Source organism: Saccostrea echinata, unplaced genomic scaffold, assembly GCF_033153115.1.
Source record: "Saccostrea echinata isolate AGI-Se365-2 ecotype Australia unplaced genomic scaffold, CSIRO_AGI_Sech_v1 ptg000027l, whole genome shotgun sequence".
Lineage (NCBI taxonomy): Eukaryota > Metazoa > Mollusca > Bivalvia > Ostreida > Ostreidae > Saccostrea > Saccostrea echinata.
The window spans coordinates 9,828,804-9,843,857 of NW_026889776.1; the positions used below are offsets into that span (position 1 = coordinate 9,828,804).

The following is a 15,054-nucleotide window of genomic DNA, read 5'->3' on the forward strand; positions in this document are numbered from 1 at the left end:
TTTGTAGTACTAGTTAGTTAATGACCTTAAAATGTCATCCAAGTATGTTTGAGTAATTAATCAGTGATTGTGTTTATATGTTCTCTGTCATTTTTTATAAAGGCAAGGAAGAATACAGGCGCTCAAAACCATCAACGCCTCCATCTGAACCAGTAAAAAGGGCTCCCAGTGAAACGAGCAAAATAAGACAAGTGAGCAACTGGGTTGCTCAGCATTCAGCTCAATCTTCTGGGTTGCAGCAAGGACAGGGTTGCAGTAGTTAGTATTTAATATATTAAGTGGAAATTTTTGTACCAGAAATTTAGATATGTACTAATTTTGTTCATGACCATCTTGCATTCATTTGAACCTATGAGAGCCTTTTCATATTCTGATCTGAACAAAACTGATTTGGATTAAAATTGAACTTTCAGGCGCGTAGCAATGCTTATGTTTGTACACACAAACACCCACATCATTTTTGGAAAAAAAAAAAAAAGAGGGGGGGAGGGGGGGGGGGGGGCAAGTGTAATTTCCATGTATGCTTGTATGCTCTTAAAGCATAACACATCATTTTGCAAAAAATAATTATTTTTTTAAAATAAAATTACTTTGAAACAATTTAGAGTAACTATAAAAAATAAATGCTTGCTTGTATGTTGTTTAATGTCCCTCTCAAGAATTTCACTCATATGGAGATGCCACCTCCTGCTGGTGGAGAGCTGCAAATTTTGTCCTTTGCTTGGCTCTTATGGCCATTGAGCAGTGAGAGATCTTTTTTGTGCCAGCACTTACTGCTACATGTGACCTTGGTTTATACGGTCTCATCCGAAGGACCGGTCTCCACGTCCCACAGTGGGATTCAAACCCGTGTCGTAAGGATCAACTCCTTACTTCACGACTCAAGAGCAGACGCTCTAACCACTGCACCACGCGGGCGACCAAAAAAATAAATGAAAATTAACAGAATCAGTTTTAGGGAAAAATACCATAGTTTGTAACACATCTCTGAAATCAGAAGATTTTCCCGGAATTTGGTTTACTATTGAATATTGCTGAGTTTCTTTTAAGTGTATTATATTCTAATATTCAATCTTTACAGTACCTGGTGTATTTTTAACAATAATGTAAGCCAATTACTTGGTCAGTCTAAATCAGTCATCCACTGTAACCGACTATTTTACCATACATATTTTGTCTCTTCAAAAGTCTAAAACTGTTTTAGTGCATTCGTCATACAATGATTTTGAACAGATCCTTTCTCTTTTTGAGTGTTGCCTACCTATGGCAGATTATGTGATGGTGAAAGTTTCTCAAATGCAAGTCAAACTCCAGGTCAAGAGATCAAAAATGTTGGTACCCAAAGAAAGGTCTTGTTTATACCATTGAAATTTGAAAGCCCTAGCCCCAACTGTTCAAAAGATATGGCAGAGGTTAAAGTTTTATTAAAGTAAGTAAAATGTCAAGGTCAAATGGAGCCCCAAGAGAAGGTCTTGTCACAAGTGATACACATGTTCATGAAATGTGAAAGCCCTAGAACCAAATGTTCACGAGTATGGCCAAGGTTAAAGTTTTTTTAAAAGTAAATCAAACTCTTAGGTCAAGGTCAATGCCAAAATTGTTGTATCCAAAGGAAAGTCTTGTCCAAAGGAATGCGTATGTGAAGTATGAAAGCCTTGCACCAAATGTTTAAAAGGTATGGCCAAGATTAAAGTTTTTTTCAAAGTAGGTCAACTCCAAGGTCAAGGTCCAAGGGTCAAAGTGGTTGGTATCCAAAGGAAGATCTTGTCACAGGAATTATATATGTGAAGTATGAAAGCCCTAGCACCAACCATTTAAAAGTTTTGGCCAAGGTTAAAGTTTTTCAAAAGTAGGTCAAACTCCTAGATCAAGGTCAAAGGGTCAAAGTGGTTGGTAACCAAAGGAAGGTCTTGTCACAAGGATTACCTATTTTAAGTATGAAAGCCTGAGCACCAACCATTCAAAAGTTATGGCCAAGGTTAAAGTTTTTCCAAAGTAGGTCAAACTCCTAGATGAAGGTCAATAGGTCAAAGTGGTTGGTATCAAATGGAAGATCTTGTCACAAGGTGATTCAAGGGGGTTCGTTCAAATCCAGATCTGGTCATAATTTCCTCCTTTCCCGTTGCAATGTAAATAATATAGACATTACCTGACTTTAATGAAGACGGGAAAAGGCAAAACTGCTGAGGACAATTCTGTGTCGATAGTAAACAGGTCAAAAGGTTACTGAGTGTCAGGTCATATTTTGAGGCCATGTGCATGTGTGTGTAGTAGGGTACACTAATTTATATTCTGGGTGGACATCCTACTCACATCAGCAGTTACAAACAGATAAATATTATATGGTAAAATATGCATAGTAAAATAACAGTAAAACTTTTGTAATCTTTATGTTGTGTTTTCTGAAATGTTGCCTAATATGATGAAAACCTTAAGTCCCTTTTCAGTTTTTTCAATGGTTTAAAGTGTTTTAAATTTTTTAAAATGTTGCCTAATCCAGAATGTTGTGCCATATTTTTGGGAATCAGTGGTATCAGGATGAGACATGTTTTATAGTTATACTTTTGTCAATCATAATTATATATTATTTGCTATTACAGATAAGGATCGAAATGAAAACACGAAAAGAGAAATCAGTGATCCTGACCTAGAGCCCAGTGAAAATGAAGCGGTTTCCCATTATTCACATTTAGGGGACTACATTACAAAAAAATACGAAAAGAAACAAATATGTGACATTTGTTTCAAAATTAATAACACATGTTTTCCGGCACACCGGATCGTTTTGGCTTCTCAAAGCCAACTTTTTCAAGACATTTTTGAAAGAGACGCGTTTTCAACAGAACCTGTAGCCCCTAAGGTCATAAGAGTGAGAGGAGTTTCCGAGGAAGCCCTAAAGTCATTTTTGGACTACCTTTATACAGGAAGGTTAAATATCACATCATCTTGTATTAGTGATATTATTAAATTAGCTCATGTCTTCGAAGTTCAGGATGTGAGAAAAATGTGCCTTAGGAAATTAGAAAAACTAAGCTATGAGGCCTTATTACACCTATTACCAACTATGACAAAGCTAGAGGAATGGGAAATTTGTAACTTTATAGTTACTAAAATAACAAAAAATTTCATGGAGGCAAAGGAATGCACAGCGTTTTTCCATCTTGATCCAGACACGCTGTGCATGATCCTGTCATCAGACACTATCATGGTGCCAACTGAATTCGACGTCTTCTCGGCTGCAGTTTCTTGGATACAGCACCATGATTTCGAAAAAAGAGCCCTGCATTTAGAAAAAGTGATGAGCTGCATCAGATTTTCTCTTATGTCAAGAAAGGAGCTTTTTCTTTGTTTTAAAAAATTCCCACCACTGAGGAATAACCTGAACTGCGTCAATATGATAACCTTAGCCAATTGGTAAATAATTTTTATTCATTTTTCACATTTCAATAATATTATTTTAAATCAATTATATAAAGGTTTCATAACCCATGTACCTTACTAGAAATTAATTAATTCCACTTTCTCTGATAGGTCGAGTTCTTAAATCATGTTTAATATTTTATTGAACTACTGTTAATTATTCCTTCATGATTCAATCAACAATTTATTTTGACTTGCACATAATTATATATATATATAGAGAGAGAGAGAGAGAGAGAGAGATCATAAGATGTAGATATATCCAATGAAAAAAAAAATCAAGAATCACAAGACTCGAATAATCATTTTAACCAGCTGTAAGCCCTTTTAGTCATTCATTTTGTAACTGTCTGAAGAGTCATTAAAAGGTAGATCAAAGTGTTTACAGTTAAAATGATTATTCGAGTCTTGTGATTCTTGAAGCCCCAAACCCCCTTTCTACTTTTCAATGTCCCCTGCTATATCAATTTTAAGGGACAACCCTGTTTTTTGAACAAAAAACTTATTAACACATTCAGCACTGAGTTTAAGGTATTCAATGTATAATGAAGGGATTTTTATCAATTTTGAATAAATTTAAACTATTTAAAAATGCATTGCTTGATAACGATAAAAGTGAAATGAACCAAATTCACATGACTGATTACAAGTAAGACGACGGTCATTTTGCACCTTAAAAGTTTTGAAGAGTTATCTCCCCTTGATTAAAATCAGAAAATTATTAATTTCTAAAAATTTCTGCGGTAAATGATTCATTTTATTTCATAGATTAATAGAGACAGAGTTTATGCTTATTTTCACCAAGAGATTTGTTTGAAATTCAAATTACTTTTTACAATATCTTAAAAAAACATGCACTGCCCATAGACTTCAATGTAAAATTCAAGGTGCAATTAACTGGAAAATAATCAAAATTTTGTAAATTCATTTGGTGGAGCATTTTTATTAGGTAACACCTTCAAAATGCTACTGTGATTAAAAATATTGGACCATTCATTTTTTAGGTACAAAATATGGTCGTTATACATTGAATACCTTAATAATTCACAAGTATATGCTTCAAACAGCTGTTTTTGTTTTACTTAACAAGGGCTCAGACCTCATTTGAACTCGAGGAGGAAGACCCACTAAATGTCTGTGTAAACAAGAGGGACATGAATAGCCCACAAAGCATCAGCAATTACTTAAAAGTAGGTCATCATTTTTTTTTATTTTCTTATATCTGCTATCTTTTCTTCCTAAAATAGATCTTTCTTCTTTAATTCTAAGTATAACATATTTCTTTATCTTGTATTTTTCAAGCATTTTAAAAGATTATTTTCATGACATGAAGCTTACTGTTGTTACATTCATAAATATTATGCATGAATTTTATTATATTCACATAATTCTATTAATTTACCATTAACTTACCTTTTAGAAATTAACATTGCTTGAGACATTGCTCACATTATTCTTATTTATTTTTATCCATGTAGCAATTTTTGATAAAATGTCAATTCACAAAATCTCACATTTTATAATCTAGAAGTATAATTCATAAGATTAAGTATTATGTTATATAAGATTTATAAGACTGGTCATTATTTGTTAAATCCTTCATCTTTGATATTATTGCACTGAAGTGCACTTCCCGTCAGTAAGCCTACGTTGCATGTGACAAGTTATGGTGGTTAAAGTTCACATCAATAACATCAATGAACAATTGAACATTCACAGGAATCTTCAGAAATTTTGCTTTTTGATTTTTTTATTCCTATCTTTTTTTTTTCTTTCAATAACAGGCCAACTCAAGTGCTGATTTTGAAAACGAGGCTGTTGAAGTTGAAGTAACCAACATGTCGGAGGAGATGGCGCAAGATTTTAATTGTCATGCCTACATGCCAATTGTTAGCTCTTCAAGCCTGCTGTGCGAACAACATCCAAAAGTTCAACAATACAGCACTTCTAAATGTAAGTCCATTATAAATTTAAAGCAATGTTAGACATTGAATCTTAAATTGTAATTAACATTAAAAATGTAAAAATTATCTTGGACATGGTTCTCATTCCAAGAGTTAATCAAGAAAAGGCAGAAATGGAGTGGGGTCATTTAAAACAACTTCTGAAAAAAAAAATTCTGACAGCTCTTTGATAGTACTTAACACCATTCAATAACCAATGAAAGAGATTGCAAGCTTGAATTTTGTATGCCCGAGCATGTTTCGAGTACAATCAGTTTTTAAACCAAAACAGGCTACTAACAAATAAATTGATGTCACAAAGATATTTTAGATACCTTCTTCAAAGTCAGCATTATAGAAATTCTATCTATTAATTACTGTAGAACACCTTATTTTTGTGAGATATGTATTTGGTATATATAAATGAGACAAAAGTGTTGTATATAATCTATACTAACAAAAATTTACGTGGAAATGAAATTTTCACAAGCAGGCCCTCTCGCGTAATTATGCGAAAATAAAGTTCTCGCGAATTAAAACTGATTTACAGTATTTGTTACAGTGACTATTTGCAATGCAACTGCAATGCAACATATAGCTTAAGACAATGGATTATGATTTTTCTTCCAGTTGTCAGGCCATTGTTTTTTTTTTAAATGTAAATTTGACTATAGATTTCTTTGTTAACCCGATCAATACAGAGGGCATGTAGGCTGAGATGGTAAATCTTCTTTTAAACCTGATCCATTCTCTCTGTTCATGATTTGTATACTAAACTCTGGATTTTGATGATCAATTTAACTGTTCATTGTCTTCACATTTCACATTCATACATAAGAATAAAAAAGAAAAGCATATACTTGTAAATATGTCACTCATGTAGAATGTTTAAATACTCAAGAAATAAATTGTGCATAACATTATTCTTTTTGCCATTGGTAAACACATTTTTTTTCTCCAAAAACATAACATTATAGAGAAAAGTTACCAACTAGTATTTCATTCCTTATTAAGAATTAATATCAATCATTGTAGAACTATTACAAGTTATTCTTGTCTGTGAACTTGTAGGTGGAACAACTGAGCAGAAGAAGGCTTCAAGAAATGGACACATCAGGTACGTAATGTAGACATGCTTACTCCTATAGGTACGTAATATTGACTTGCTACTCCTAGAGGCATGTAATGTAGACATGCTACTCCTATGGGTACATAATATAGACATGCTTACTCCTAGAGGTACAAATATTGACATGCTTACTCCTAGAGGTAGGTCATGTTGACATACTCCTACAGGTACGTAATGTTGACATGCTTACTCCTAGAGGTACGTAATGTAGACATGCTTATTCTATAGGTATGTAGTGTAGACATGCTTATTCTATAGGTATGTAGTGTACACATGCTTATTCTATAGGTATGTATTAATGTAGACATGCTTCTCCTATACATGTAGGTACATTATATAGACACGCTACTCCTGTGGGTACATAATATAGACATTCTACTCCTATGGGTATGTCATGTAGATATAATACTCGTATTTTCCATGAAAAACAGAGACCTGGCCCCAGGATCATGATTCTTGAAGCAGTGTACAAGTGTGAATCCGGGATTTAGAGGGGTTATTATTAGATGAGTGGTCTGGGTACTGACAAGAAGGTCCTCAGCAGGTCATCAAAGACTCTGTCTGGTGGTGGTGACTGGTCTTGAGCAAAGGCCTTGTAATCTCCCTGAAATCAGCGATTTAGTGAATCTCATTTGAATGCATAAATGGCTATAATTTTTTGTTTTTGTTTGTTTGTTGTTTAACGTCCCTCTCAAGAATTTTTCACTCAAATGGAGATGCCACCACTTGCCGGTGGAGAGCTGCAAATTTTTAACTATGCTCGGCACTTAGTGAGGGATCTTTTTCTTGCCAGCACCTACTGTGACACAGGACCTCAGTTTGTATGGTCTCATCCAAAGGACCTGTCTCCACGTCTCACAGGGGGATTCGAACCCGCGACATTTTTGGTTTTGTTGAGTAAAACCTATATTTGAAAGGGAGGGGGTAGAGGGGTACATGTCTGGGGCACCACCAGCTGAATCTGTGCCTGGTTTGATAGACCTGTCTGTAAAAGGAGAGAAGAAAAATACAATGGACCAGATAGATTTGAACCTGGGCCTCATCATGAATCTCCAGTCAGGTGCTCTATTAACTCAGCTATATGGCTTCCGGGGATCACAACTATCTGACTGCCACAGTCCTCCCTACTTAAGGGTTTTAAGCCACCGAAGACATCAACCCAAGCTCTTCCCTGGCAGTTCAAATGTAATGGGAGGAAAAATGAAGTGGACCAGACTAAGATTTCAACCCGGACCCTCTACCAACTGAGCAATCTGGCCTCTGGCAATCAAACCCATCCGACCACCATTCAAATCAAAATTTCAGTCACTCATAAATTATTTATATTTATTATATTATGCCAACTCTTAAAATTTAAAATTAACAACATAAAACAGGGGACTGCTTTAAATGGACAATTAATTCAGATTTTATGTTTTTTATGATAAGACTCTGATATTGCCATGAACATTTTCTGACTTAAGGCTATAACTGCTTCATGATCCTGAGGTCTGCAGAAGATTATAAGACAGTTTGAGGCATATAGGGTCAAACATCTAAAGACCTGTAAAACTTTTTCAAAAGTTTTCTAGCTTCAAATTTTGACCTTTACGCAGCACTGAGGGCCATTGAGCAGTGAGGGTTCTTTATCATTCCAACGCCTGCCGTGACACGGGGCCTCGGTTTTTAAGGTCTTATCCAAAGGACCCGCAACTTTCACTTCAAAGTGCCGAGCGCATGGCGAAGGAACAGTTGCTACCCATTTATTATCGACTTAGGTCAGTCACGGTCGAGATTCAAACTCACGACCTCCCGATCACGGTTTACTGATATTCCATGAAATATAAACAGATTTGGTATAGCGGCTGGTGTTTGACGTAGTTTTATAGTGTCACTTTTGCATATGACGTCTTATTCATACAAGTTAATTGACATTCGCTAAATGATCTCATTGTAAACAAAACTTAAGAAATTTGCACCAAAAAAAAAATGTTGAAAAATCTCAAATTTCTCAGCCGTGTATAGCCAATAACGTTCTTTGTTCTTTACTAATATGTTCAGTTTTGGTCCAAAAATAACTAAAAGACTAGTGTTTTAATTAGTAAACAGGAGTATGTTCCAAATCTAATAACAAAGAAAACAATTTGGCATTATTTAGATACTGAAAGGTATTGAGGTGAACATTATAACCCACACACATCTTGTATTTAATTTTGTCGACTTTTATCTTATTTTAGTAAAATTTCCCCCCATTAAATGGTCTGGCCTGCCATAGTGACCCACTATGATTAGCAACTTCCCATCATAAATGACAGTGATCAAAGTTTCTAATCTCAAATTTTCTTTCATAATTGATTATACCTATATTCAGCGTTTTTCCTGTCTAACATGGTTATTGAAGACCTTTAGGCTTTATAATTTTCCTAACAGAAATTATTATAAGATGCAAAATACTTGACTCTCATCTCCCCCTTCTTTTCCATCGAAATGATTTTAAAATGCTTACATTGGATTATTATACAGGAAAATTTGGTTTTAGAGAATTTGCTTATAAGGAAATCTCAGCTACAAGGAATGTTTTTAATTTTAATCCCTTAAAAGACTTTTTAATTTGTTTCTCTGAATATGGATATGAGGATGCAAAATCTAAGATCCAAGTGACCTCATTGTCACCAAATTTGACAGTACTCCCTTAATAATAGAATACTTTAGAGAAAGTATTAAATGATGAATAATATGGTTTATGAAAGTAATTATATATTTACTTAAATGATACGATATATAAAGGACAAAGTATGGTAAGGACCGAATCTGGCCCCTTATTATGTAAAAATCAGAACACAGTTAAAACTATGATAGTTTGTAGTTTAGAGCTAAAATGATGCTTGTTTCAAAACAAGCACTAATTTTGATTCAAATCTTACACAAAGGCCACAAGTGGGTGCAGAGGACTGGGACATTTTCCCGAATTTCCTCAATTCTGGTGGGATTTCATCAAATTTGAGATACTTTTCACTTCAGAAAACAATAGAGTACACACTTCCCTATCTAAGATTTTTATACACAAGATGCATCTGATGCTAGTGTATAAATATATAAATTTGGTAGATAGGCAAGCTTGTTCTCTATGTTATCTGAAACAGAATGTGCTGTAAAATCAATGAAAATGAGAAAACTCGGAAATTGACATATTTTTTGACCTTCCTTTGACCTTTGTGTATCCCGTAACTTAGAACCAATACTCTTTTTGTGGCAGGATGAAAACAGGCTTTATTAATAAGCTGTTGCATCATTCTAAAGGACACCCCAAACCAGGGGCCAAAAATGGGTCTTAGCCTATCTTGTCCTTTGTAAACATTTTTTTTTTCAAAAGTGCCAACATGTTATAATATTATCATAGTTGTTAGTTTTCTTTCCAGGCTTATTTTATATAGTCTTGAGATTTATTTGAATCATAGACCCCTTGGTATAGGTGAAAATATTTTTTTAAAAGTCAGTTTTTATTATTTTTTTTTTTCAAGGAAAAAATTAATTAAAAGCAAAATTATACAAATTCAAAATGATTCGAATGAAAAAAGTTTAAATATTTAGTAAACTTATTTCATTGGTTAATAAGCAAGGATTTTTCTTTAAAAACTTACCAGACATTGGAAAACAATTTCATAAGTAAGTTAGTATCTAAACATGTGTAATGAAGTACTTGTAAACAGAAAACTGTAAGAATGTTATTTCCTGGTAGCATTTTTCTTTATAGGCTCGTAATACAGGGTCAACCATAGCTCTTTTTTTATATCTGATATTATCATTTATAATATATGTTGTTTATTTTTATGCATAAATTTGCTTTGTCTGGAGACAATTGGATGAGGTATGTATGTTCTTTTACAATATCGTGTTGGACTATGTATAAATTGAAATTATCTATTTTTATCATACAGGCATTAACAGTTTTATAATTACAAGATTTTGTATGTTTGTTACATCTGTTCTGATTATAACAAAAAAAAAAGTCAAATCAACGAAGGCTTTTTTTCTTACAATTTATTTTAACACATTTCTTTTCTTAATGATGGACTGCACAAGTATATTATTAGCTGCAATAATGTAGCCCTCTGGCTTTTTATGGAAGGGGGGGGGGTCTTCATAAAATAAAAAATCGGAGAGGGCTAAATTATTACAGCTATAGTATATTATACTTTATCCTTACTTCATTGATTCACAATTTGACATACTGTAGATGCCTTTTTAACATTGTTTAATATAAGCACTTATAGCAATGTCACACAATGACTTGCAGACCAATTGCAGTACTTACTATAAATTCAGAAGTTTTTTTTCACTACAAAAATTTCAGCTATTTATGAAATATTAAAAGCAAATAATTCTATTTCAGGAATAGTGCTACGAACAAAATTATACAATAATGTTACTGAATCCCCCACTTAAATTTGTACACGAGTGCTTTTTCATTATTACCACCTTCATGTTTTCCTATTCTTAAATTAAATTGTAATAGACCAATTTTTAGGGTTATTATGGTCTTACTAGCTGATTTACTTAGCATGTGAAAGTATGTTGTTGACCAGGATAACAAATTTAACGTTTGCTTGAATTAATTTCAAGTGCTATCTTTAACTGAATTATTGTGTGTATCAGTTGCTCATTATCAATTTTTTAGGAGAAAAAATTAAATTTGGTATTGTGCTTTAATTCGGCCAATATTTATTATATCAACTTTCAAGTTAATGTATACAATAATTCAGAATTCAATTGAGATTAAATAATTATTAAATTTAGATTGATGAATTGGATAGAATTAATTATTGTTGTACGCATCAAATGAATTGATGACATCTTTTGCATTATTTAAGTTATCTTTTCAACCCTTTACATGTCGGTTTATAATTTTGTTTGCAGATCACCTAAGAGAAAGGGTAGAAAAAACCCTGAGAATTCTCCAATTTGGCAGTTGCATTCCATGCGATTCTAAAGGCTGTTATACTGTAGACTATTCTTATGTATTGTAAACTATTTTTTCTTGAATCTTGATGTTTTAATTTTTTTCTCTTTGGTGTTTTTTAAATATTTTTTTTCCTACGGTGTTTATTTTTTTTAAATCCAAATTCATTGTTTTCTCTAAATAGTTAAATATATGTACATTTATTGTTAAGAAGACTATGAATGTCTAGCATTATTAAAGTTGATGCATGCAATGAGCTTTTTTGTTGTTTCTAAATTAATTGGCCGGTGCCATCCAATGAAAGAAAGGGCCTGTGGGGCACAGTACTCACTTGAGTCACCTTTGCCATGCTGTTCATCAAAATTTTTGTTTACAAAAATACTTTCCCATTCAAGTCCCATGAAAAATTCTACCCCACATTTGATGGTCAAACCTAAGCTGCAGTAATGTAGCCCTCTCCCATTTATTTATTTATTTTTTGTTTGTATTTTTGTTTTTCTCCTTAAAAAGCATCCGAACTCTGCTCACTGTCTGGAAAATTTGTTTCACATCACAAAGTGTTATGTGCAAATCTCTGGCAGAATATCTAATTTGATTAAATTGTTTCTAAATTTCAATGGAAAAATATTGAAATGTTTTATGGCAAAAAATACGTAAAAATACATTTATTCACTGCAATATTTAAACAATGGAATTGAATTTTTAGGTCACCTGAGTCACTCTGGTGACCTATTGCTATCCATTTTTGTCGTGCGTGGTGCGTTAACTTTTGAACATTTTCAACTTCTCCTCTAGAAGCGCTCAACCAATTTCAACCAATTTTGGCATATAGAATCTATGGGTAAAGGGGAACAAAAATTGTGAATTTCATGGTCCCTGCCCCCCTGGGGCCCCAGGAGTGGGGCTGAAACCACCAATATTGGTGCAATCTTTAAAAATCTTCTTCTTTACTCCTGGACATCAAGCAGTCAAACTGTTGGCATGATTGTAATAAGCATTGGGCCCTCTATCTAAATTTTGAAATTCATGGCCCCAGGGTCAGGGGTTCTGGCGCTAGATTGGGGCTATATAGATCATATGTTGAAAGTGAATAATTTTTTGAAAATCTTCTCCTCCCAAAGTCTTTAAACCTGTTGCAAATAGCCCTCCTTGACACGAGATTGAGACCATCGAATTTCGCATTTTTTATACCATTTTTAAGATGACAAGAGACAATTCGGTTCAACGCGCTTCGTGCAGATGTCAGATACGGAAGTAGTTGCTAGAGGTCTAAGTTTTTTTTAATATTAAATCAAGCTTTTTGTATGGGTGGCACTGCAGCTCTTTGGTTGTCTATTTCATTTTTTCAGACCAGCGAGCTACAGTACTGCAGTTACCTTGCATTTAGAAAAGTTGGGGGGGGGGGGGGGGCAAGCAGGTCTATACATAAAAAATTACAAACAAGAAAACAAAACTACGGCAAAAGACTATTTGCGGGAAAAAAGTACACCCCGACTTGCATACTACGGGCTTGAGATCTTACTGGATAAATGGATTTTGTCAAACGCAATTCAATACTAAAGATGCCAATATTGTATATTGCAAGGAAAAATGTTTTCATTATGCATTCGTTTATTACTTTAAAAAGCTTGGTCGCTATTTTAAAGAAAAATTACAACCATCAAACATTCGTATACACCTGGTTCAATTTTGTTTTATTCGGTGTCATCGTTTTGCTCGTTTATACTATAACATTCTATTTGAAAGTAACAAAATAATTTTAATTAGTTAAAACACTTCAGGGGCTCGTTTCTCAAAAAGGCCTACGACCAGGCGTAAGCTTAGTCCGGACTAAGTCAGTGACTAAACCCCAAAATCGGACCAAGGAGCGTTTCACAAAAAGGCGCAGACTTAGTCGAGACTAAAGTTAAGCTTAAATCTAGGCCTGCTCGTGAGTAGGCGTAAGTTCTTAGTCTGTACACAACTTGAAAAAAGTGGCAAGTGTTTTGATCATAAAGAGATAAAAGAATAAGTATTTTGTACGTAAACGATGTAATACCTATTCATGTACATACATGATATGCGAAAAATCATGAAATATACAATTATTATGTAGGTAAATAGAAAGGTAGTAAAACTCCAGCGAGGATGCAGATTTTTTTTCCGTAAAAAGGTTTGATGACCTAGACATTTGTAAGTAAGAAATTTGAATTGTGAAACTAGGTAAGCTTAAGATATTAAGAAGTGCCCGAGTTAAAAAAAAAAAAAGCAGGCACGCGTAGTATGGGGAAGGGGCTGCAACCCTCCCGCTTTCTCCAGTAATGGTGTTTTCTGTTAAAAATTAAGTTGAAATTTAGGCTGACCTACACTTTCAGCATTTGTTTTCTTGTACTTTCAAAGTTTGCTGAATATTTTTTTTCTGGTTACTCAATTACCTACCCCCCCCCCCTTCCCCATCTCCCCCAGACACTGGGTCCCTGTTTTTTTTTTAATGGATAATGTTTTTGAAAAAAAAAAACTCCACAAACAATATACATTTAATATGTTTACTATAATAAGAAATATTCGGTAATTATGCCAAGTTAATGAACCTTTTACCTTAATTTCCCCTTTAATTCAATATGAAATTTATAGAACAGAAAAATATGAATTTGTAAAATGTTCCAGTAATTAATTATCTTGTCCGTAATACTGTTTTTTCCTATTTCAAAGGAGTAACTGCCATGGCGTACAAGATGTGCAGATTGGTCTATCATTTTTTTCAAAATAGGTACTTGTTTTTAATTAATTTACAATCTATCGTACGTTTCTCAGACGAATTTTGTTTGAGAGTGTCTTTTGATGGATTTATGAACAGATAAACACTTTATATTACATGCATTTGAAAAGAAAGTGGTCAATAACGTGTTAAAAATGTTTTTATGAGTAAATGAGAAACAGAGTTTCAAATTTGCTGTCATTTAATGCATTATACTCATAAAACATATCAAGAAGAAATTTTGCTTATCTAAAAATATTTATGAATATGAAAATCATGACTTGGTAATATCTTTATATGGAGATAAAATCTTCAAGAAATATTCTGCATCTATAAAAGAAATATTACATGATCACATTCTTAATAGAAATTGAAACGGAATTACTAGATTTAAAATAAGAAGATGGTGATGTTGACATTTATACCTTTCCCGATCTAAATAAATCTGATCCCGACTGGAAATATATTAAATGAAAATATTTCAGAAATTTATAAAAATACTAGATTGCTTGCCTGTAAAATGGATTACAAGAAATTGATTAAAAACTAATTAAGCTTTTGCAGACCTTTATTGAGAATGCGTGTGGTAATGGAAATGTTGTATATGCGTATTTTTACATGGACTGTGTAAATTATATCGATATCAATGTTATACTGTATGTCCAGAGTGTAATGCATGTATTATAATATATGTATCAGCATAATGCCAAAAAAAAAAAAATTATTTCAGTTAGAATTGATTATTCTGAAATTATAAATTCAACACAACTGATAAATTTTCAAAAACCTCATATCCATATATTAATAATATATGATTTCATAATTGTTAAATTTTCCACAGGTCCGTAGAAGGCGAAGGGGCCAGGGGCCCCGGTCCTCCACTTTT

General features: G+C 33.4%; 1 protein-coding gene across 1 annotated transcript in view; it reads left to right on the forward strand.

Annotated features, from left to right (window-relative positions):
• Positions 1-11,688, forward strand: part of LOC133193083 (kelch-like protein 1) — a 33,318-nt gene extending 21,630 nt beyond the window's left edge. The window contains exons 8-13 of the mRNA XM_061329059.1: positions 103-258; positions 2,601-3,414; positions 4,511-4,610; positions 5,205-5,373; positions 6,435-6,480; positions 11,389-11,688. Of these exons, the coding sequence (XP_061185043.1) occupies positions 103-258; positions 2,601-3,414; positions 4,511-4,610; positions 5,205-5,373; positions 6,435-6,480; positions 11,389-11,461 (1,358 nt within the window). The 3' untranslated portion in view covers positions 11,462-11,688. The remainder of the gene's footprint in view (positions 1-102; positions 259-2,600; positions 3,415-4,510; positions 4,611-5,204; positions 5,374-6,434; positions 6,481-11,388) is intronic.
• Positions 11,689-15,054: the final 3,366 nt, after the last annotated feature.